The sequence below is a fragment of the Tamandua tetradactyla genome, chromosome 1 (assembly GCF_023851605.1).
Source record: "Tamandua tetradactyla isolate mTamTet1 chromosome 1, mTamTet1.pri, whole genome shotgun sequence".
In the NCBI taxonomy this organism is placed as follows: Eukaryota; Metazoa; Chordata; class Mammalia; order Pilosa; family Myrmecophagidae; genus Tamandua; species Tamandua tetradactyla.
The window spans coordinates 19,374,141-19,399,536 of NC_135327.1; the positions used below are offsets into that span (position 1 = coordinate 19,374,141).

Genomic DNA, 25,396 nt, shown 5'->3' on the forward strand with positions numbered 1-25,396 from the left:
TAAAATAAATTGGGTAGATGGAAACACTAGTGGTCAATGAGAGGGAGGGGTGAGGGGTATGGTGTGTATGAGTTTTTTCTTTTCATTTCTTTAGCTGGAGTGATGCAAATGTTGAAAAAATGATCATGGTGATGAATATACAACTACGTGATGATATTGTGAGCCACTGATTGTATACCGTGTATGGAATGATTTCATGCCAAGAATATATGTTTGTATGTTAAGTTTTACAATAAAAATATATTTAAAAAATGACAAACATAAAATGCAAATCTTTGAGCAGAGATAGTTGGTACAAAGGAAAGTACATGAGAACTAACTCATTGTCAGCAATGCTCTCACTAGTAAAGCAAAACAACTGACATCTACATTGTAAGTCTGTGTCATGGAGTTTAGAATCAGAAAATACCACTTTTTTCATGAACCCATTTGGCAAAGACAGGAATTGCTGGGTAAAGAGGCTGAACCGTATCCACAGAATGGGTCACCTTATCCATTTGATTATTAAAACCTCCCTTTGCTGAAATTACCTTCTGGCACGCATTCATATGGGATGCAAATATCTTCATGCTCTTTGCTCAATCAGAAAGATCTATCCACATATCTCTTTGCCAGATCTCTTTGTCACCAATTTTCTAATCATGCTCTTTCCAAGTCCCTGACCATCCAGCCAAACCATCAGCAACAGTCTATGAGTCAGTATACAAACACACCTCTGGCCAGTTCTCCTTCCAAGCAAAATGAAAAACCAGGTGCACTGCTCGAAGTTCTGCACACTGGGAGGATTTCTCCTCATCATTGTTCTCAGGGACATCCTGGAAAGGGGTTATAGTGCTGCAGTTGTCCACTTCTGGATGGTACCTGAATACTGTGCAGAACCACCTATAAACCAGTCCTGAATTTTTTCTTCCTCAGTCAATGTACTATGAGGAACTCTCCAGGAGGCCACAGCTCTGGTCTGGGAAAAAGAAGGTAATGTGGCAGGAGTGCAGACCATGGGCATTTGGGCCACTTTCCTTACGCAACTTACTTGTGCCTTGAGTCTAGTCAGAGTAGAAAACCAATCGGAAAACCCATTTTAAGATTCTCTTTCTTAAGAACCATGCCTGGTACCAAGCTGTATTAGCTAGGGTTCTCTAGAGAAACAGAATCAGCAGGAGATATACATAGATAGAAACTTCATAAAAGTGCCTCATGTAACCATGGGAATGTAGAGTCCAAGTTCTGTAGGGCAGGCCGCAAGCTGGTAACTCTGATGAAGTTCCTCAATGAATTCCACAGGAGAGGCTCACTGGCTGAAGCAGGAAGAGTGACTGTCTCTTCTGAATCCTCCATAAAAGCCTTCCTTTGATTAGATTACGCATCACTCATTGCAGAGGACACTCCCCTTAGCTGATTACAAACACAATCAGCGGTGGATACAGCTGACGCAGTCATGATTTAAGTCCATAAAGTGTCCTCATAGCAACAGACAGGCCAGTGCTTGCCTGACCAGACGACCAGGCATCACCATCTGGCCAAGATAACACATGAATCTGACTGTGACACCCTTTCATACATTTAATGGCCAATATAATATTCTCTTTTGTGAAGACCTTACCAAGACAGTTTAGAACAGTTTTTTAATAGTTCTATAATTTTATGAAAGATGCTGTGAATTCTATATAAATCAAATTACCTAAAGTCAAAGAAATAAAATTAGTTACCTGCCAAAGAGCATGAAAACAGAATATTTAGATACTAAATTTCTAAATATCTAAATTAGCCAAGTAATATCCTCCGAAAGAAAAAGCAACTTATAAAACAATTCAAGTTTTTTTTTAAATAGTTTTGAAATGTTGCATGGTGGTCAGTTGCTTAGATCCAAATGTCACTCTGAACTACAAACTAAATGCCACTCTAAACTACAGGCTAAAAAATTAAGCGGTCTCACATGCTGTAGGAGTAAATGACACTGGCCTCGGTCCTCCAGGATTTATTGGTGGGAGGGGTGGCATGGTGGGAGGTGAGGATCTTGACTGAATCTTCACTTCCACAGGGGATCCAGGCATTGCTGGCACCCGTTTTTCAGGGCCAACTGTAAAGAATAAAAGGAAAAGATGTCAGAATTTTCTGTAAGATAATAAAAAGTGACAAAAATCTGAAATACAAACATAATTTCCAAGAGGACTGAGAACTGTAGATGCTTAGGGCCAAATGTTGATTCTCAAAAAAAGAAACACAAACTAGGGTAGCTATAAAAATAGTAATAAAAACAATGGAAAACAACAAATGATGGAGAGGATGTGGAGAAACAGGAACTTTGTATATTGCTGGTGGGGATGCAAAATGGTGCAGCTGCTCTGGAAAACAATATGGTGGCTCTTAGAATTGCCATATGACCTGGAAATTCCATTCTAGGTATATAGTCAAATGACCTGAAAACAAGGAGTCAAAGAGATGCTAATACACTAATGATCACAGCAGCATTATTTACCATGGCCAAAAGGTAGAAACAACCCATTTGTCTATTGACGGATGAATGGATAAACAAAATGTGGTATACATACAAATACATACAATGAAATATTACTCAGTCATATATGGAATGAGGTTCTGATACAAGCCACAACATGGACGAACCTTGAAAATATTGTACAAAGTGAAATAAACCAGACATGAGATTTCAAATATTGTATGACTTCACTTATATGAAGAATCAGGAATAAGGAAATTCATAGAGACAGAAAGTAGATTAGAAGTTACCAGGAGCTGGGTACACAGAAGATATTGCTTTAAAATACTTGTTACACATCCTTTTATGCTTCTATATGAATATCTAAATTTTTTTGAAAAGACATATTAATGAAGTTTCATCATACTTCTCTCCCCCAGCCATCCAATTCTGCTCACCACAGGCTACCGATGTCATTGATGACATATCACATTGAAGCAGTTAATAATACACAAATATATGTGTGTGTGCAAACTTTTTTTCTAACACACAGATATCACTCTATACAGACTACTGTGTACTTGGCTGAAATAATTTTGTACATCTCATTTTGCTGTTGTGAGTGCTTAAAAATCAATCCAAAAAGTTACTTAAAATAGCCAGGGGGGCAATTAGCTTTACTGTTTCATAAATAAGGCGTCACCAAAGATTCAAATAAGAATGGTAAATCAGTAGTTGTATTTTTGTCAATATATACAAGAATGCTCACAATCTGGCAACAGGGCACATCTTCGCACATTCAAGGGACACCTTCTAATGTGAAAAAAATATTCTCAGTATTATTTTTATTCTTCAGTTTGCAAAGGCAGCGTTTTGGGAAGAGACGTAACAGATAAAGAAAGAGTCAATCAAGGAAGCAATGCTTCCCAAAATGTGCAGCATTCTGAGAGAGATGTGAGCAACACTCTGCCAGTACATCCCATCTCTATGTCCAGAACACTTTCTTTGTGAAATTGATGCTCTGACTCGTGGACTAATGAGCTACTGCGCTTGCCTTTTTCTCCCTGGCAATCTTTTCTAAATGCCCTTCAGAAAACAGTTGACAAGTTTCCAGCTCTTCCATCTGGGACCCAGCTTCCTGGAGGAGAGGGGAGAAGGGAAGGAAGGAACTGACAGTTGTCTCACACTGTTATGTGTTGTGTACAGTGTGCAACAACCTAGAGGAAGCTTTTCTTCAGACCACCTGCCTTTACAGCAAGGGCGCCAAAGGCCTGAGGAGTGCTTAGCAGTGAGATGTGTTTTAACAGCCAGCACTTGGCAGAATAAAAAAGAGGAGCTCAAGTGGAGAATACTGAGCTGTATGCCCTCACGAACTGAAAGCTTAAGATACTGGACAAAACCCTGCTTCTTAAGTACTGTTTATAGGTTAATAATACTATCAATCTCTTGCCACCTCACCACCCACAAACCTGCAACACTAGTATTATTCCTCATGTTTCAGGCAATAGCACTGTATGCCTGGGCACTGGAGCCCGAGAGATCTGGTGTGATCTGTTACTCATGACCTCCACAAATTTTGGCAAATCATTTCACTTTTCTGGGCCTCATTTTCAATATCTACAAATAAGTGATAAGAAGATCTACCTGGCAAGAAACATGTAATTAGAGATAATGCCTAGCATTAGGCATGAAGAAGGGGCTCAATAAAGAGTGATAATGATTAGAAGACAGGAAACCTAGGGTCAAGTTCTGGCTTTATCACCTAACTAGTCATGTAACCCTGTTGAAATTGATACTAATATTAATAATGGTATACCTTCAACAATCTATCCACCTAATGCACACATACTGTGTAGAATGACCTGAAAAATTATAGTTGCAAAAGCAGCAAGTACAATGTAAGGTGGTATTTTTGTTGGAGGCTGAGTGGCATAAAGGCCCTTTATACTATGAAACATCTATCTAAGTGGTTTATAACCAGACAAATTGAATTGTTGTTCAGATAAGAGGTAAAGTGTGTGTTTCCAAAGTAGGCATTTTAATTCTCTACTTGGGGTCAGTATAGGTTTAGGGTAACTTTCTGTAGAAAATAGCAATGATGTGCTTTTATGCAATCATTGTTCGGGTGACTTCGTTTCTGAACTTTTATTAAACTCATGTTTATGTTTCATATTTTAAATGCATCCCTTGAAAGAACCAACCACATCTTGAGAACTGTAGATAAGGTTCAGGGAGAAAAAGTTCTTTTCTCTCAGTTTGACAAATGCAGTTTTGTGAGGGGAAGGGCTATGTCCAAAAAATTCCCTGGGCCATTAGGAGGAAGCATGTTTACGTGAAAGCTGAGTTTCACGTAAGCTAGTTGAGTGATGATGATTTTCCTTATCTGCCTTTGGAGATAACACTTATAGGGTAAATGTGAGGGGTGCCACCATGTATAACAGTGACTGATATACAGTAGACAATGTTTTACTGAATGATATTTAAAAGATGATTAGAATTAATAGTTAAACTTGGTCAATGAGAAATTTATGTATGCTGGGTTTTGGAGAGAAGAAGATATGGTCAAGTAGTCCTATTTATCATCACTGAGAAAAATGAACAAAAAGAATGTAGATTGTTCAGATATATAATACTGATCATTCCACACAGGCCAAGAAAGCCACTAAATTTGTTCCTTTGAAACAAATCAAATTCTTAATTAAGGAGGAAGCAGAAATTAGCTAAGTAGGTTCAGACAACGTCTAATTTTAGATTAAATCAAGCAAGTATACTAAAATTTTTAAGATAATCACAAAAAGTCTTCTAATTTTGGGAGTAAAGAAGGGTTAAAATATAGAAAACTGAATCAATCCACTTTATGACAGGAGAACACAGGGAATGGGACAGAGAGAAAAGATGTACTGCTCTATAATATTCTGGTTTCTCTTCAGATCGTAAAAATTTTTTGTCTTTTACTAACAATTTGCTTGGGGAGAAACAAGTGTGAGTTTTTAACAAATTTTTTGAGGCAGTGTCTTTACAGAGAATTTAAAAAACAAAACTCAATGAGATAATACAAATAAGCGCAACTACATCACAAATTAAAACAAATGTAAACTAAATATACAAACTAGAAAACAAATTCACAGGATGGCCAGAAAAAAAAATCCAATTATATTCTATCTAACAAAAATACCTAAATCATGTCAATGAACGGTGAAGGTAAAAGTGTGCAGAAACTGCAAAAAACAAAAATAAAAAACCCAAACCAATTTAAAAATGGACAAAAAACTTGAATATATATTTCACCAAAGAAGATATACAAATGGCTAAAAAAAAAAGCACGTGAAAAGATGCTCAATATCATAAGCAATCAGGGAAATGCAAACCCAAACCACAATGAGATACCACTCACACTCATTTCAATGACTACTGTTGGGGGGAAAAAAATAAGGGGGAAAAAAAACCCTCAGAAAATTACAAGTATCATTGGAGGTATACGGAGAAACAGAAATGCTCATTCACTGTTGGTAGGAATAGAAAATGGTGCAGCTGCTGTGGAAAACACTTGGGCAATCCTCAGAAAGTTAAATAAAGAACTGTGATATTTAGGGTCCCCTTTGGGGAATGGTGAGAACAGGGGAAGGTTCAACCTCCCCAGGTTGAATTCTTGATGTTTTCACAAGCAGTGTGGATGGCCAGGGCTGTGGGCTGAGCCCGCAGTCTTGGGGTTTGTTCATGTGAGGCTTGGCCCCACAAGGGATAGGTCGAGTCTATCTGGAATTGGGCCTAAGGGTCACACCCAAGAGAACCTCTTTTGTTGCGCGGGTGTGGCTTCTCTCTCCAGCCAACACAGGAAGTAAACTCGCCACCCTCCCCCTGTCTACATGGGACATGACTCCCAGGGGTGTGGACCTTCCTGGTGGCGTAGGATGGTGGTCCTGGAGTGAGCTGAAACTCAGCATTAAGGGATTGGGAGAAACTCTAGAATGAGCTGAGACCCCGCATCAAGGGATTGAGGGGGCCTTCTTGACCAAGAAGAGGGAAGAGTGAAATGAGACAAAGTGTTGGTGGCTGAGAGATTCTGGGCCGAGTCGACAGGTTATCCTGGAGGTTATTCTCACACATTCAGTAGATATCACCTTGTCTGGGATGTGGTGGAGAGACTGGAGGGAGCTGCCTGGGGGTGTGGAGCTGTGTTCCAGTAGCCATGTTTCTTGATAATGATTGTGTAATGTTATGGCTTTCCATTGTGAAAACCTTGTATCTGATGCTCCTTTTATCTGCCCTTCAACAGACAAGTAGAGCATATGGAATGGAGATAAGAAATAGGGGGAGCAGATGTTAAGGTAGATTTGGTTTGAAATACTGGTGATCGATAGGAGAGGGGGATGGGGATGGTATGCGTAATTTTTTTTTCTGTTTTCGTTTTATTTTTCTGTTTTCTTTTTATTTCTTTTTTTTGAATTGATAACGGATGTTCTAAGAAGTGTCATGATGATGAGTGTGCAACTATGTGATGATATTGTGAATTGCTGATTACATATATAGAACAGAAGGATCATATGTTAAGAATGTTTGTGTTTCTTTCTTATAATATTTTTTTTCAATTTAAAAATTAATTAAAAAAAAAGAATTGTGATATGACCGGGCAATTATACTTCTAGGCATAAATGCAAAGGAATGGGAAGCAGGAACTTGAACAGATATTTACACATCAATGACCATAGCGGCATTATTCAAAAATGCCAAAAGATGGAAGCAACCTAAATATCCAACAACCGATGGATGGATTCACAAAATGTGGTATATGTCCTCGATGGAATATTATTCAGCTGTAAAAAGGAATGAAGTCTGGATACATGTAACAACATGGATAAACCTGGAGATTATCACATAGAGAGAAATAAGCCAGATGAAGGAAAAATATTGTATGATCTCACTGATATGCAATAATCAGAATAAGCAAACCCACAGAGTCAGAATTTATAATACAGGTTATCAGATGATGGGGTAGGGGGAGGAAGAGTGAATTAATCTTATTTGGAAAGATGGAAATATTTTGGTAATGGATGGTGGTGATGGCAGCACAACATTGTGCAAATAATTAATAGCAATGAATTATATATTTGAATGTGGTTAACGGGAGAAATTTTTTATTGTATATATGTTACTAGAATAAAAATTTTTAAAAAATTCATGGAATCACACAATACCAATATTGAACTCTACATTAATCCTACATTAACCATGGGCTATAGTTAGTGCAATTATAAAAATATGCTTTCATCAAATCTAACAAATGTACCACACCAATGAGAAGTGTTAATAATAGGTGGTATATGGGAACGTTGTGTATTATGCATGATTTTTTCTGTAAACCCATAGCTTCTCAAATAAAGATAAATCCCTATGGAAGTTCCCTAGTGACTCTTATCAGTCAATACCACCCACCCCCAGGCAAATATTAGTTTCATCTTAAGTTTATATATATTTGTCTTTCCTAGAAATGATATAATAATGGATATATGTTCTTTTGTTTCGCAAATTGCTAACTCAATTTGTTTTTCTATTCTCCCATTAGGCTAGTATGAGTAAGACTGCTATAAACATTCTTATACAAGTCTTCATGTGAACATGCTTCCATTGCTCTTGGGTGGAATTAGTGGATCATAGGATAGTTGCAAAAAATTGCCAAATAATTCTCACAAGTGGTTATACCATTTTACATGGCCATCACCAATGGAAGAGAATTCCTATTACCTCATAATCTCAGGAATATTTAAGTATAATTTGTCTTTTATTTTAGTGGTCTAGTGGGTGTGAGAAGGTATTTTAGTTTTCATTTGCATTTCCCTGATGACTGAACACCGATGCTTATTGGTCATTGCTTTATTTTACTTCGTGAGGTGTCTGTTCAAGGCTTTTACCCATTTTTAAATTGGGTTGTTAGCCATTTTAATATATTTTGAATTTTTTTCCTTTTTGTGAAAAATAACAGATATACAAAAACGTAATCTATTTCAAAGCACAGCACAGCAATTAGTTGCAGAACAGATTTCAGAGTTTGGTATGGGTTACAATTCCACAGTTTTAGTTTTTATTTCTAGCTGCTCTAAGATACTGAAAACTAAAAGAAATATCAATTTAATGATTTACAATCATATTTATTTGTCAAATCCTACCTTCTTTCTATAACTCCATCACCACCTTTGATTTTTTTATCCTGCTCTTTAGGGGTATTTGGGTTATGGCCATTCTAACTTCTTCATGTTGGAAGGGGCTCTCAATAATATGGGGTAGGGAGATGGAACTAGCTGATGTTCTGGAGAAGCTGGCCACTTGAGATTTCAGGGCTTATCTGGTCCAAGAACTCATATGGACATTGTAAGTTTCTGGAAAGTTACTCTAGGGCATGAAATCTTTGCAGAATCTTATATATTGCCCTAGGTGGTCTTTGTGATTGGTTGGAATGGTTTTGGTTGAGGTTTGGCAAATTATGATAGGGAGTAATATCTAGGAAGCTTGCGTAACAGTGACCTCCAGAATATCCTCTTGACTCTATTTGAACTCTCTCAGTCACTGATATTTTATTAGTCATACTTCTTTTCCACCTTTTGGTTAGGATGGAATTGTTGATCCAACAGCATCAGGGCTGGGTCATCTCCCACATCACCAAGGATACTTTCACCCCTGCACGTCATGTTCCATGTGGCGGGGGTGGGGTAGGGCAATGATTTTCTCCCTCAATTTTGAAGGATAACTTGGCTGGATGAAGAATTCTTGGTTGAAAGCTTTCCTCATTCAGGATTTTTAAAATATTGTACCAATAGGCTTGGTCTATTGATCTGGGTGTCCCCAATGTTGGACACAGTATCAGAGGATTTCCCTGATAGTAAAGTTCAATAGTTACATATTTTTTCTCCCATCCCTCAAGGGACTGTGCATAACCTTTGATTATCTGCTTACTATATTCGAGGATGTATCAAGGCATTACAATAAACTATACAGGATTAAAGGCCCTCATTCTTATTCTGGGTTTCCTGTGTTTCAGTTGTTCAAATGACCTATCTGGACAGGTTCAGTTATATTATGTACTACAGAAAATTTAGGTTCTGGACAAAATAAACCTTTCTTCCTTTGGTCTCAAAGAGTAGGTGCAGTTCTAAAATACAGACAATGTCTTCCTTACGTAAATACATGAGCATCTCTTCATGCATTTATCAGCCATTGGTATGTTTCTTGGGAGGACTCTCTTTCACTCATTCTTAAAATTGCTGTTTATCTTCTTATTGAATTATAAGAGCTCTTTATATATATATATATATATATATATATATATATATATATATATATATATATATTGTAGATAGTAGACCTTTGTCAGAATTTATTTTTTACATGCATTTTCTTCCAGTCTGTAGCTTGCCCTTTTGTTTATCTTTGTCTTTGGAAGAATAAGTATCTATGTCTCTGGAAGGGTAAGCAGCTTTAATATTCATATTTATTTCATAAATTTATTTTAATACAGTTCATACATGTTTTTGTTTCTTTGCTAACATGTCACAATTTTAACTCTGCTATTGAAAAGTAAATCTGGCCTGTATTTCTGCTGTTCAGTCTTTTGATTTGGAATTAAATTTATATTCACCTACAATATAAATAGTGAATAGTACAATTATCTTGAAGCCAAAACTCCCAACGGTATTATAAGAAAAAATATATATACCAATAGGTGTATATGAACATAAACATAAAACTCCTTACAAAAGTATATTAGCAAATCAAATCCAGCAAAATATGAAAGGGATAATTCAACAGGGCTATGTGGCATTTACCTCAGGAGTGCAAGATTTGTTTTACTTCAAAAAGCAATTAAACAATTTTAAAAATAGGCAAAGAATTTGAATAGACATCTATCTATAGAAGATATACAAACTGCCAATAATTGTATGAAAAGATATTCACCATCATCAGTCATTAGAGAAATGCAGATAAAAACTACGAGGTACTACATCACACGCACAAGGGATAGCTATTATTAAAAAAACATATATATAATAAGTGTTGTGAGGATGGAGAAATACTTCTGTGTAGTTGGAGGGGATGTATAAAGTGGTACAGTCACTGTGGAAAACAATTTGGCAAGTTCTCAAAAAAGTGAAACATAGGATTACCATATGACCTGACAATTTCATTTCTCAGTATAAACCCAAAAGAACTGAAAACAGGACCTGAAACAGATACGTGAACACCAGTGTTCAGGATGGCATTATTCATAGCAAGTCAAAAAGTGGAAACAGAAACAGCTCAATATCAATCAACAGATGAACGGATAAGCAAAATATGATATATATATATAAAATGGAAAATGATTTAGCCATAAAAAGAAATGGATATACATACGATGGAATATTATGCAGCTTTAAGACAGAATAAAGTTATGAAGTATGTAACAACATGGACGGACCTTGAGAACATTACGCTGAGTGAGACTAGCCAAAAACTAAAGGACAAATTCTGTACGGTCTCATTGATATGAACTGATACTAGTGAATAAACTTGGAATATTTTGTTCATAACAGAGACTATCAGGAGATAGAAATAGGGTAAGATATTGGGTAATTGGAGCTGAAGGGATCCAGATTGTACAACAGGACTGGATACAAAAACTCACAAATGGACAGCACAATACTACCTAACTGTAATATAATTATGTTAAAACACTGAATGAAGCTGCATGTGAGAATGATGGAGGAAGGCTGAGGACATAAATGAAATCAGAAAGAAATATAGATGTTAAAGATTGAGATGGTATAATCTACGAATGCCTAGAGTGTATAATAATAGTGAAATGTACAAGGTTCAATTTTAAAAATGTTTTTGCATGAGGAAGAACAAAGGAATGTCATTATTGCAGGGTACTGAAAATAGATGGTAATTAATATTTTAAAATGTTACCTTCTGTGTGAGACTAAAGCAAAAAATGTTTGTTACAAAATTTACGTTTTGACTAGCGCATTTCCTAATATAACTTACATAGATAGTTTGATTGAACGCCATAAGTACTTGGAATCTCAGGTAGGACATGAGATTTTGCTGGTTTGTCCAGAGTGATGCCCCGATGAATCCCAGGGTGATTCTATCAGTGAGTGGAAAAGTATTTGCAAAGCCCCCTACGGGGAGTGGTGAGAATGGGGAGAAATTCAACTTCTCCAAGTTGAATTGTTGATATTCTCACAAGCAGTGTGGACAACCAAAGCTATAGGCAGAGCCCCCAGTCTTGGGGTTTGTTCATATGAAATGTAACCCCACAAAGGATAGGTCAAGTCTACTTAAAATTTAGGCCTAAGAGTCACCCCCAAGAGAGCCTCTTTTGTTGCTCAGATGTAGCCTGTATCCAGCCAACACAACGAGCAGTCTCACCACCCTACCCCTCTCTACGTGGGACATGATTCCCAGGGGTGTGGACCTTCCTGGCAATGTGGGACAGAGATCTTGGAATGAACAGAGACTCAGCATCAAGGGATTGAGAAAAACCCTAAAATGAGCTGAGACTTAGCATCAAGGGACTGAGAAAATCTTCTCGACCAAAAGGGGGAAGAGTGAAATGAGACAGTGTTAATGGCTGAGAGATTCCAAACAGAGTCTAGAGGTTATCCTGGAGGTTATTCTTACGCATTAAGTAGATATCACCTTGTTATTCAAGATGTAGTGGAGAGGCTGGAGGGAACTGCCTGAAAATGTAGAGCTGTGTTCCAGTAGCCATGTTTTTTGAGGATGTTTAAATAATGATACAGCTGTCACAATGTGACTGTGTGATTGTGAGAACCTTGTGTCTGATGCTCCTTTTATTTATCTTGTCAACAAAGGAGAACATATGGAATAAAAATAAATAATAGGGGAACAAATGCTAAAATAAATTTAGTTTAAATGCTAGTGATCAATGACAGCGAGGGGTAAGGGATATGGTATGTATAACTTTTTTTTCTCTGTTCTCGTTTTATTTCTTTTTCTGTTATCTTTGTATTTCTTTTTCTAAATTGATGCAAATGTTCTAAGAAATGATGAACATGCAACTAAGTGATGATATTGTGAATTATTGATTATGTATGTTATTTTATTTTATGGAGTGCTGATACAGGCTATAACATAAGTGAACTTTAAAGATATTGTGTTGAGTGAATTAAGTCAGACATAAAAATTATATATTATATGATTTCTCTTATATGAAAAAAGTACTTTAAATAAGCAAATTCTAGGATGAAGAAAGCAGAATAGTTGTTACCGGAGGTTGATGGGATTATTTCTTAATGGATATGAGTTTCTGTTCAGGATGGTGAGAATATTCTAGAAACAGGTAGTAGTGAAAGTTCCACAATATTGTCAGTATTCTTAATTATATACTTTAATGTGGTTTAAATGATTTTTATGTTATATACATTTTCCCACAATAAAAAAATTAATAAGTAAACCTCAGACTAGGAAAATATGCAGAACTTATAATGGACAAAGCTCTTGTATCTATAGGATAAAGGCAGAACTCTTACAACAGACACTTAGTAAGAGTGGTAATTATTATTTCTGGATTTGGAGAGGCTGCTTTATATATCTAAAACTTGGTATTTAGCCAATCCAGTTGGGATTAAGGTAATTCAGAACATATCATGTATACATCAGCATTAAGGGATAGAGAAAATCTTCTCGACCAAAAGGGGGAAGAGAGAAATGAGAGGAAATAAAGTGTCAGTGGCTCTCAAGATTTCAGAGTCGAGAGGTTATCCTGGAGGTTATTCTTACGCATTATTTAGATATCTCCTTTTTAGTTTATGGAGTACTGAAGTGGCTAGAAGGAAGTGCCTGAAACTGTAGAGCTGGGTTCCAGTAGCCATGTTTCTTGAAGATGATTGTATAGTGACATAGCTTTTGTAATGTGGCTGTGGGACTATGAAAACCTTGTGTCTGATGTTCCTTTTAGCTACAGTATGGACAGATGAGTAAAACAAATGGATTAAAAATAAATAAATAATAGGGGGGAAAATGTTAAAATAAATTGAGTGGATTGAAATACTAGCGGTCAATGAAAGGGAGTGGTAAGGGGTGTGGTATGAATGAGTTTTTCTTTTTCTTTCGTTTGCTGGAGAGATGCAAATGTTAAAAAAAAAAGATGAATGGTGATGAATACACAACCATGTGATGATATCATGAGCCAATGATTGTAACCATGTCAAGAATGTTTGTATGCTTATTTGTTGTTTATGATGAAAATATTTTTTTAAAAAAGAAAGCAAGCAGATCATTGGTTGTCTGGAACAGATGGGAAGAAACAAACTACAAAGGGAGGTGATAGGGGCACGATAAAACTTTTATGGTGATGGGAATGCTCTGTATCTTGATTGTAATAGTGGTACATGATGACATATACAATTCCCAAAACTCAAACTGTACACATAAAATGGGGGAATTTTATTGTATATTAATTATACAATAAAAAATTAAGTTAAAATTTGCAAACCAAATCCAGAAATGTATTTTTCTAAATCACTATAAATTGAGTTTTGTTTCCATTATTTGCTTTTTAACTAAATTTTTATTTGTAACAAAATACTATCAGTCATGTTGGCTTTCTTTAATATTTTTATTGAGTTATCTTCACACACCATACAGTCCATGCAAAGTATACAATCAGTGGCTCACAATATCATCTCATGGTATTCATCACCATGATCTTTTTTAAACCATGTGCATCACATCAGATAAAGAAACAAAAAGAAAAGAGAAAAACCCTATACGTCCCATACCACTTACCCACCACCTCACTGACCACTAGTAATCCAATCTATTGAAATTTTTTTACCCTTAATTTCCCCCTATAATTTATTTATTTATTTGCCCTTATTTTTTTACTCATCTGTCCATACCCTAGACAAAGGGAATGTCAGCCACAAGGTTTTCACAATTACATGATCATACTGTAAAAGCTAAAAAATCCAAGAATCAAGCCTACTGTAATACAGTTCAACAGTTTTGGGTATTTCCTTCTAGCTATTCAAATACAGTAAAAACTTAAAATGGATAGCTATTTGATGCATAAGAATAATCTCCAGAATAATCTCTCATCTCTATTGGAAATCTCTCAGCCACTGAAACTTTTGTCTCATCTCTCTCTTCCCCTTTTGGTAAAGAGGGCTTTCTGAATCCCATGATACCAGTTCCGGGTTCATTCCCGGGAGTCTTGTCCCATGTTTCTAGGGTGATTTACACCTGTTCATTAACACGCAGGTAGGGAGGTGGGCAATGAGTTCACCTGCCAAGGTGGCTTAGAGAGAGAGGCCACAGAGAGAGAGGCCACATCTGAGCAACACAAGAGGTCCTCTGGGGATGACTCTTAGGCATAATTATAAGCAGGCTTAGCTTCTTCTGTGCAGGAATAAGTTTTAGAGGGGCTAGCCTATTAAACTGATTGCCCTCAATGTTTGTGAGAATATGAGGAATTCCCCAGGTGGGGAGGTTTAGGTATTTCCTCCCTTCCCCCCAGTCCCTCAAAGGGACTTTTCAAATATCAAGTTGAGTTTATCCAAAGAATGTACAGATAATTTAATGTTAGAAAATCAAATGAAATTCAATATATTAACAGATTTAAAATAGAAAACCTTAGGATAACCTCAATAATTATAGATACATTTCATAAAACTCAATTCTCAAACAGGAATATGAAAAAAACCAGAATTAGATGAACAATACATTAATCTGATAAAAGGTCTCTCCAAAAACCCATATAAAATGCCTTACTTATTGCCATTTGCCAATATTACAACCATTGTCTTTCAACTTGAAAATAAAGATATCCAATCTCAATGCTTCTAGTCAACATTTTCTCAAGATTTAAACCATAACAGGAGGAAATAAGTTTAAGTATTGGAAAAGAAAAAATAAGTTATTTTGTACAAACTATTTTACTATCTATGTAGAAAGCTCAAGAGAATCTATAGCTAAATTATTAGAATGAACATGCAGGTTCAGTAAGGTTGCTAGACAGAAGTTCAGCAAACAAAACATTAATGAAAAAGATACTATACAACAAAATCATAAACCACTTAGGAGTAAATGTAACAAGACATATGAGACCTACATGAGGAATATAATATAAATACACTGAATTTCAATGAAATTCTTACTAAAATGCCAACAGGATTTTTGGTGTAACCTGATGATACTCAAGTTCATGTGGAATAGAAACCTGCTAAATATTCATTAACAGATTAAATGAACAACTAAATTGTGGTATAATCATAATTAATCAATATAGTTGAAATAATTGAATTCGAGCTACATGTATCAAAAATATAAAATCCAAAGTAACGTAGTAATAGTGGATAGAAAGAAAAAGTACAGGAAAAATATGGACAGTGATATTTTTATACAGTTTAAAAATATAAAGAACAATTCTACACATGTTAAAGGAATTATGTATATATATAGTAAAATATAAAAAAAGGGAAGGGAATAGTAACTATCAAATTTAGGATATGATTGCTTCTGGAATGGGAAGGAAAAGGATGGACTCAAGCACAATTACAAAATGTATTTGTAGTTTTGATTCTTATAAAAAGATCTGATTCTACAAAGGTTCCATGTACTAAGATAACACTTTTCAGAAACCCTACAACCTCCAGATGGGTTCATGGACCAGATGAGTCCTGAAATGCAGAGAAGCCAGTCTTTCCAGAACATCAACTAGTTCCATCCCCCTATCTTATATTATCAACAGCACCTTCCAATGTGAAAAAGTTAGAATGGGCATAGTCCAAATACACATAAAGAGAGAAAGATCGGGGGTGCAAGGGTAATTCAGTTGGTAGAATTCTCGTATGCCATGCAGGAGACCTGGACTTGATTCCTGGCCCATGCACTTCCCGCAAAACAAACAAACAAAAACAAACAAAAAAAATTCAACAAATGGTGCTGTAATAATGGGATACTCACATAGAAAAGAATGAAATGTGACTCCCATCATACAGCACACGAAAAAAAAAGTGAGAGAAAGATCAAAGGTGATGGTAGAGTTATACAGTGAAGCTCATGTTTAGCAAATGAGTATGAGTGCTGAATAAGTATATTGCTATTTCCAGTATCTTATAGCAGTTAGACATAAAAACCTAAAATTGTGGAACAAAAAAGAAGAAAAGGGCAGTGTGACAGTGGCTCAGTGGCAGAATTCTTGCCTGCCATGCCATGCCGGAGACCAAGGTTTGATTCCTGGTGCTTGACCATGAAAAAAATAAAAAAGAAAAAAAAGAAAAAAACAGAGAGAGTATAATAGAGAAGACAGGATTTAACAAATGAATATGACTGCTAATTCAATATATTGATATTTCCTTTGGTCTCCAGAATTTTGAAGCAGCCAAAAGAAAAATTAAAAAATTGTGGAACTATACCTGTTGTATAACTACTTGTTAAAATGTTTGGAAATTGGACTTCCGGGAAGATGGCCAACTAGAGCAGCTGGAGATTAGCTCTGCTCCACGGAAAAGTTAGAGAAGGGGAAGGAGGGCGACTGAGGCGGCAATTCCGGAGTGCAGCTGACCTGGGAGAGCCAGCCTTCTGAACCACATGCAGCAGCCCAGGTTGTAGAAGCCAAAGAAGCAGAAAGCTGGAGCCTGGCACAGAGCCATGAAGCCCATGGGAGTGCCCAGACTGGAGCACAGTATTTGGTAAGCAGGTCGCATTCCTTTGGCGCGCAACCCTCAATGCAGCCCCATGGTCAGTGACTCACCCCACACGGCATGCTCCTGAATCCCATCACCCTCTCTCGTTTTCCGCGCTCCAGGTGCCACCACCCCTACCTCAAGTGCATCCCAACCCACCTATCCTGCACACCTTCCAAGCACTACCTCTCCCTTCCTGTTCCCTGCAGACTGTTGCCAGGGCAAAAAGGTTGTGGGCACTAACCCCCATACCTAGGCTACCATGGCCCCTTGCCCATAGTGTCGCACAGCCTCACCCCACCCTCCCTGAGCTCAGCAATTCCCTTTATGGCACTCCCAGAGCATGCGTGCGCACAGCCCCCAATCATGTCATTCAGCTCTGGGAACCGCATTTTACAGCAGTTCTAGAACCGTGCATGTGCACAGCCCTCAGCCTAACTTCCCAGCTCTAAGAAAGTGTGGACCTGCGTAGCTGGGTCACATCTGTCCCAATCCATGAAGGTGTAACGCCGACCTGCTGCCACAGCTCTACGCATGAGCACAAAGGGGCCCATAACTTAGACCAGCACACACCAGGTTACATCCCTCAGACTGCTGCATGCACACAACTGCATCCTCCCTGGCTGCTTGGCGTCCAAGTTCACAAGGATAGCATAACATCCCCAACCTGCGCCCATACCCGCCCTGAAACAAACCACCGTACTGAGTGCTCGACCCCGTGTCCTGCTCCCTGCTATACAATCATTCCGCAAATGGAAGGCCCAAGACTACTGAAAGAAACCAACTCCCAAAGTAAATCAATCAAGATATTTATGTGACACAAAGACAGCAGAAGATCACTAGACATCACAATGTGGACAGATAAAGCTCTGCCTAATGACCAAATTAAAACACCAGACGAGACAGACTTTGGAACAACTAACAAAGATGTTTACACAACTCTACTTAATAAAATAAGTGGGCTAGCAAATGACATAAATGAGATCAGGAAAACAGTAGAAGAGCACAAAGAGGAATTTGAAAGAATAGAAAAATAGCAGAAATCACAGAGATTAAAGACTCTGTTGACCAAATAAAAAACATACTACAGGCACACAACACCAGATTTGAAGAGACAGAAGAAAGAATAAATGGTATAGAGGACAGGATAATGGATTTTGAAGGTTCAAAATAGCAAATGGAAAAAACTGAATTCCCAACCCTCATAAAGGACATAAATATACAAATAAAAGAAGCCCAACGAACTCCAAACAGAATAAATCCAAATAGGCCTTCCCCAAGGCCCATACTAATCAGTCTGTCAAATGTTGAAGAGAAGCAGAAAATCCTGAAAGGAGCAAGAGAAAAACAATCTACTACATACAAGGGAAAAAAAACAAGACAGTTCAGACAACTCAGCTAGCACCCTAGAGGCGAAAAGGCAATGGTATTATATACTCAAGATCCTGAAAGAGAAAGACTTCAAGCCAAGAATTCTATACCCAGCCAAACTGTTCTTTAAAACTGAGGGGGAGATCAAAGTTTTCACAGACAAAGAAGTCCTGAAAGAATCTGTCAACAAGAGACAGCTCTATAAGAAATACTAAAAGGAGTTCTGCTGGCTGAAAAAATAAGACAGGAGAGAGAGGTCTGGAGGAGGGCACAGAATTGAAGAGTACCACTAAGGGTAATTTAAAGAATACAAAGAGAAAGAGGGAAAAGAATATATAGATCTAACAAATAAATTTAAAAAGATAAGATGGTGGAATCAAGAAATGCCTTTTCAGTAATAACTTTGAATGTTAATGGACTAAACCTACCAATTAAAAGATACAGATTGGCAGAATGGATTAAGAAACATAATCCAGCTATTCAAAGTGAAAGGATGGGAAAAGATTTTCCATGCAAGTTGTAACAAAAAGAAAGCAGGAAAAAATAAATAAATAAATAAAGTAATAAAGTAATAAAATAATAATAATAATAATTAAAAAAAAGAAAGCAGGAGACACTATACTAATTTCGGGCAAAATAGACGTTAAATGTAGAGACTTTATAAGAGGCAAAGGACACTATATACTAATTAAAGGTCAATTCACCAAGAAGATATATCTATCATAAACGTTGATGCTCCCAATCAAGGAGATCCAAAGTACATGAGACAGACATTGGCAAAACTGAAGGGAGCGATAGATGCTTCAATAATAGTAGGATACTTCAATACACCACACTGCTCTATAGACAGAATCAGACAGAAGATCAACAAGGAAACAGAGAAGTTAAATAACTTGCCCTACCCATGGACAGGAAGGCTAAATACAGTTAAGATGTCAATTCTCCCCCAAATTGAACCGTTAGCTAAAGAGGTTGAACTCCAATGTAAGGGAATAGATAAGAGCGAAGGTAATTCTCTAGTGGGTCTAGACATAATATTACCATACTGAAGATGAACAAGATTGAAAGGGGTTGTATAGAACTACATGTCCCACTGACTCAAACTAGAAATATGAATGAGTTCTCATAAGAATTACTTCAAAGATATGATTCTTGAATAAAGACTGTTTAAGTTCAGGGTATAGGGGGAAAACTGCTATTGCACGCTTTGAGCTTTTTTCAAAAGGAAACCATTTATTGAAGATGACTGTATAATGATATAGCTTTCACAATGTGACTGTGAGATTGTGAAAACCTTGTGTCTGATGCTCCTTTTATCTACCTTATCAATAGACAAGTAAAACATAGGAATAAAAATAAATAATGGGGAACAAATGTTAAAATAAATTTAGATTGAAATGCTAGTGATTAATGAAAGAGAGTGTTAAGGGGTACAGCATGTACTAATTTTTTTCTGTTTTCTTTTTATTTCTTTTTCTGAATACATGCAAATGTTTCTAGAAATGATCATGATGAAGAATATGCAACTATGTGATGATACTGTGAATTACCGATTATATATGTAGAATGGAATGATCAAAAGTTAAGAATGTTTGCGTTTGTTTGGTATTTTAAAAAAATATTAATAATAATAATAAAAAAGGAAACCATCAGCAAGCACTACCACAGCAACAGCAGAGGTAAATAATGGGATGAGGGACAAGAGTTAAGAGGAGGTTTAGATTTTCAATTTGGCGAGAGTGTGTTTATTGGTTTTCTATCTCTTGGGAACAATTTAATTACCTAAAATTGAGAATGCTGATGGACTGTGGACTTTGGGCCCTCTACACAATGCCTGATGAATGCAGGTGGCTGAAGGTTGCACTGACAGATAAGCAGATTGGTGAACGATGGTGTATACTTATGAACGAAGGTTGTGGTACTACAAAAAGGAACAAAGTCGTAAGGCATGCAATGATGAGAATGAACACGAGGGACATTTAGTGAGATGAAATAAGCCAGAAACAAAAGAACAAGAATGGTATGGTCACCTTTAGAAAATGCTTATAAGAAAACAGGGGCCTAGATTGTAAGCTTTTAGAGCAGACATATTAAGACCAGAGCGGTGACTATTTTTTCTGGATTTTGAGAGGCTGTTTTATATATATAACCTGATATTTAGAGATAAGAACGAAGCTGAGCAAGTTGGGGTTAAAGTAATTCAGAACATAGGGGTAAGGAAGACAGTGTCTGCATTTTAGAACCACTCATACTCTTTGAGATCAATGGAAGAAAGATTTATTTGGTCTGGAACTAAAATTTTCTATAGTGCCTAATCTAATCCAACCTATTTAAAAAATATATTAATAATAATAATAAAAAAGGAAACCATCAGCAAGCACTACCACAGCAACAGCAGAGATAAATAATGGGGTGAGGGACAAGAGTTAAGAGGAGGTTTAGATTTTCGATTTGGCGAGAGTGTGTTTATTGGTTTTCTATCTCTTGGGAACAATTTAATTATCTAAAATTGAGAATGCTGAAACACAGGAAGCACAGGATAAGAAAAAGGTCCTTTAATCCTATATAGATTGCTGTATGCCTGGAAATATCCTAGAGTATATTAAGCAGATAATCAAAAACTATTGCCAACCTTGCCTGAGGGAGGGGAGAGAGGATACAGAACTATTAAACCTTACCATCAGGGAATCCCCTGATACTGTGTCAAACTTTAGGGATACCCAAACCAATAGGCCATAAGAACTTACTCTTATGAAGCTTATGTACGTAGCAGAGAAGCTTAGACTACCTATAGGCATGCCTAAGAGTTACTTCTGGAGGACCTCTGTTGTTGCTCAGATGTGGCCTCAGTCTCTTTAAGCCCAACTCTGCAAGTGAAATAACTGTCCACCCCCCTATGTGGGACATGACATTCAGGGTGAAAGTCTTCCTGACAACATGGGAGATGACTCCCAGGGATGAATCCCAGGGACAGAACTCTGTGGGATCAGGAATTACATCTTGACCAAAAGGGGGAAAAGAAGTGTAATTAATAAATTATCAGTGGCAGAGAGAGTTCAAATAGAGTTAAGAGGCTACTCTGGAGGTTGCTCTTAGGCAGGCTTCAGGTAGACCGTGCTACCTATCATAACATGCCAACCCCCAACCAGGACTATTCCAGCCCTAGGGCAGTATGTTAGATTCCACATGGGTTCCAGAAACTTACAACCTCCAGATGGGTCCCTGGTCCAAATAAGTCCTGAAACCCAGCCCAGCCTCTCCAGAACATCACATAGTTCCATCTCCCCACCCCATATTAGTGACAGACCCTTCTAATATCAAAAATTTAGAATTGCCATAGCCCAAACAACCATAAAGAGAGGGATGGAAAGATCAAAGGTGATGGTGGAGGATTTAATAAATGAATACGAATGCCGAGTCATTAAACTGGTATCTCTTTTAGTCTCCAGTATTTTAGAGCAACTAGAAGTAAAAACCTAAAATTGTAAAATTGTAACCTGTGCCAAAATCTGAAACATGTTCTACAACTAATTTTGGTGCTGTGCTTTGAAATTTATAGCTTTTTTATTTTTCACAAAAAAAGAAGGAAAAAAAGTTAATTGTGATGATAAAAAAATATTTTAAGCCCTCTAGCCTTCTATATTCTGGAGCAGCTAGAAGGAAAAATACGAGAGGATCGTATGGTGGCCCATGATAAACTCTGGGATCTGTCCTATAACTACTTGTTGAAGAGTGCTCTGAAAACTATTGCTTTTTAATTTCTTTGCTTTGTATATGTTATACTATATAATGAAAACTTAAAAAAAAATTCCACGTGCTGGTTTTGATTCTATTGCCATCTTGATCAAGAATAGGTAGCAACTATTATCCACTAAATATTTTTTCATAAACTTTAATATTTTATTCAGGTTCTAGGTCTTCTTCTTCAAGGTTTCTTGGGTTAGTCATAATCTTCCACACTCTGCAATTTGCCCACACTGCTCCACAGAAAATTCTGCTTTACATTTTGCTGCGAATGTTCTAGCTCTTAATTATGAACAACCTTCTATCTAAACCAAAGCCCTTCAGAACAAACTCATACAAAGGTAATCTATGAATAAGACCGTAAAGGAGGACAGGAAACTGAACATGGTAAGAAATATGTTTCTTTCCTAGATTAGAACAGGAAAAATAGTAAAGTTATTTTTGCAGGTTTGGGGAGGGAAGAAGAAAGTGTTAGATAAGGAGGGTGAAAGCTTCTCCTGAATTGAGTCCTAGTATTCTTTCATTCAAAAGTATTTGATTACCTACCAGGTGTAAGGCATTGAAGATAGAGAAGGAAATAAAACGGAATAAATAAAAAATAGAGGTGAAGGAACAACTTTGAGGTTTTTAGCCTGAGCAAGTGGTAGAACAGTTACCATTTACTGAAAACGGGGACAATGTGAAAGGAAGATGGATGGGGGGGTAGTTGGAGATATGGAGTTCACTTAGACATGTTATAAAATTCTGGTACTGGGGCCTGGTGCAAGAGGTCTGAGCTTGTGATTACACACTGTTAACTGATAGTATATAGATACTATTTAAACCAGAGATTGGTTGATGCCTTGGAGGAAGTTAGTATAGTCCAAGGTTCAAGAACTGATCTCTAAGTATTCCAAATTTTAGGGATCATAGAAATTGAGAGGAAAACAATAAAGAAGATGTAAAAGAACAGTCAGTAAATGGGAAAAAACTGGAAGCAAAGTAAAATATTACTTGCTGGATTGTAATCACTGTGAGTTTTAGGATTAAATATACAAATATTCCTAGAGGAATATATTCTTGCTCTTTAGGTTATAATAATTTAGATGCAATGATTAAGAAAATACCCTTTGAAATCTATTCATTTTAAAGTTTTTGTCAAAGAATCAGCAAGCAAGAATACTTGCTTCTCTTATGAAGAAGAACAGAACAAATACATTATTTGTAACAATGAATACAAAGGATTTTGGGGACTACACACAAACCAAGTACAATAGTTACAGCACCTTAAACCAGATGAAGCATCTAATCTAACTTTTTCTGCTTCCCTCAAATTAAGACCATCTCTTAGCTGAAACAGAATATGTATTAGATATGAAATCTTGTTTACAGCAAAAGGTAAGAATCTGAAATGAAAATGGCAGTTTGACAAATGGACTAAATTGCAAACCAGATTTTATGACCTTGAGTAGTTAAAGGCAGGCCACTGTGGAAGATACAAGACTGGGCATGAAATTACAAGATGTGACTTTGAAATCCAGATTCTTCTGCCAATTTATCAGCTTTGGGAGTCTGGATAAGTCACTCCAGAACCTTGGTTTTGTCATCTGTAAAATGGATGGGAGTGAAGTTTTGAAAGTCAAAAAAGGTTACAGATAGGAGAGTGCTCTGTTATACTTAGGAATGTATTAACAGTCATTATGCCACCAAATGTGAGAAGAAAATGTTTCTTCTAAAAAAGCGCTAATGATTTTAATATTTAACAGATACGTTGTAATTTCCCTGCTATCATTGAAGAAACCCTGTTGATAATCTTAATGCAAGTTAATAGCAGCAGCAACACAGCTGACCTGATACTGTAAATAGGGAGAAGTGAAATATGGATTGTTGCTTACCAGCTCCAGCAAACGCTTATTTGGAATAATACAGTTATCCACTCCAACTGCACACCATCTGTTTTAAGTCTCCATCAAGTTAATATTTTTCACATGAACACAGAAATGAGAAGACTTAAAATTATACTGGATTAGAATCTTGCTTTCCCATGAAGTCACTCTTACCACAGCCTAAATCTATTGAATTTCAACTTCTTAATTTCTGGCCAAATGTTTGTAGTCCAAGACAGAATATGTCTGGTTCCAATCATTGATGGATTTATGTTGTCATTTCTCTGGAACACAGAACCTTCTAGAACAAAACATCATAAATCCTGACAGTCAACTCCAAAATGTATTACAGAGCTGTTCATCTCTCCCATCTCCATTATTCTACTTCAGCTCAAGCCATTTCATTTCTCACCTGGGCAACTGCAAAACCTTCTATTTTTGTTTTCTCAATCCATTCTCCACAGAGCAGTCAAAGTGCTAATAGTTTTTAAATAAAATAAATCTAAAAATAAATCCTGTCCCAGCCCTATTTAAAGACCTGTAATATTTCACATTGTTTTGTCAATAACAACTCTCAAACCCTTTACCATGGTTTAATTAAATGTAATAATTCTACTTAGCAGATCTCAAAGCGTGACCTAGGAATGTTTTTATGGGGGGAGAGGGGGAAATGTCCATGAGGTCAAAACAATTTTCATAATAATAAGAGGTTATTTGCCTTCTTTACTCTCACTCTCTCATGAATGCATATAGGAGTTTTCCAGAAGCTGTATGATAAATGATATCAGAAGAAACTGAATGCAGAAACAGATATGAGAATGTAACAATTTTCTATTAAGCCAGTTATCAGATTTGCAAAACTGAGAAAGTTTTTTTCTAAATGTTTGCTTTCATAAAAAATGATATTTAAATTTGCATTAAAAGCATTTACTCTTGTTATTCTAAAGAAATTAGAAATCTATTTTTAATTGTTTCCAGTCTAATATGGTAAATTTTGATACATATATATATATATATGTATGTATGTATGTATGTATGTATGTATGTATGTATGTATGTATGCATAAATCTCATAAGAACGCTCTTTGGAGTCTTCATTGCACTTACTATTTGCCTGACTGGTGTCCATCTTTGGCGGAACAAAGGCTTACCTAGTTCTCTATCGTATCCTCAGAACCTAGAGCAACAACCACGCATCAACACTGCTCAAAAGTGGCACGACCAGAAGAAAACTTGGCTGGCTTTCAATTATCTTCTCTCTCACACTTTCCCATTCCCAGTGAGTCAGCACATCC

The 25,396-nt window shown here is 36.6% G+C and overlaps 1 protein-coding gene and 1 non-coding gene across 3 annotated transcripts in view; one reads left to right on the forward strand and one right to left on the reverse strand.

The window, feature by feature from the left end:
- CBFA2T2 (CBFA2/RUNX1 partner transcriptional co-repressor 2) overlaps positions 1 to 25,396 on the reverse strand; it is a 208,890-nt gene that overhangs the window by 44,198 nt on the left and 139,296 nt on the right. For both annotated transcript variants that reach the window (XM_077111175.1, XM_077111168.1), the window contains exon 2: positions 1,934 to 2,077. In XM_077111175.1, the coding sequence (XP_076967290.1) occupies positions 1,934 to 2,077 (144 nt within the window). The remainder of the gene's footprint in view (positions 1 to 1,933; positions 2,078 to 25,396) is intronic.
- LOC143652449 (U5 spliceosomal RNA) lies at positions 5,345 to 5,458 on the forward strand. Its single transcript, XR_013160674.1, has one exon. It is a non-coding gene; the product is annotated as a U5 spliceosomal RNA (small nuclear RNA).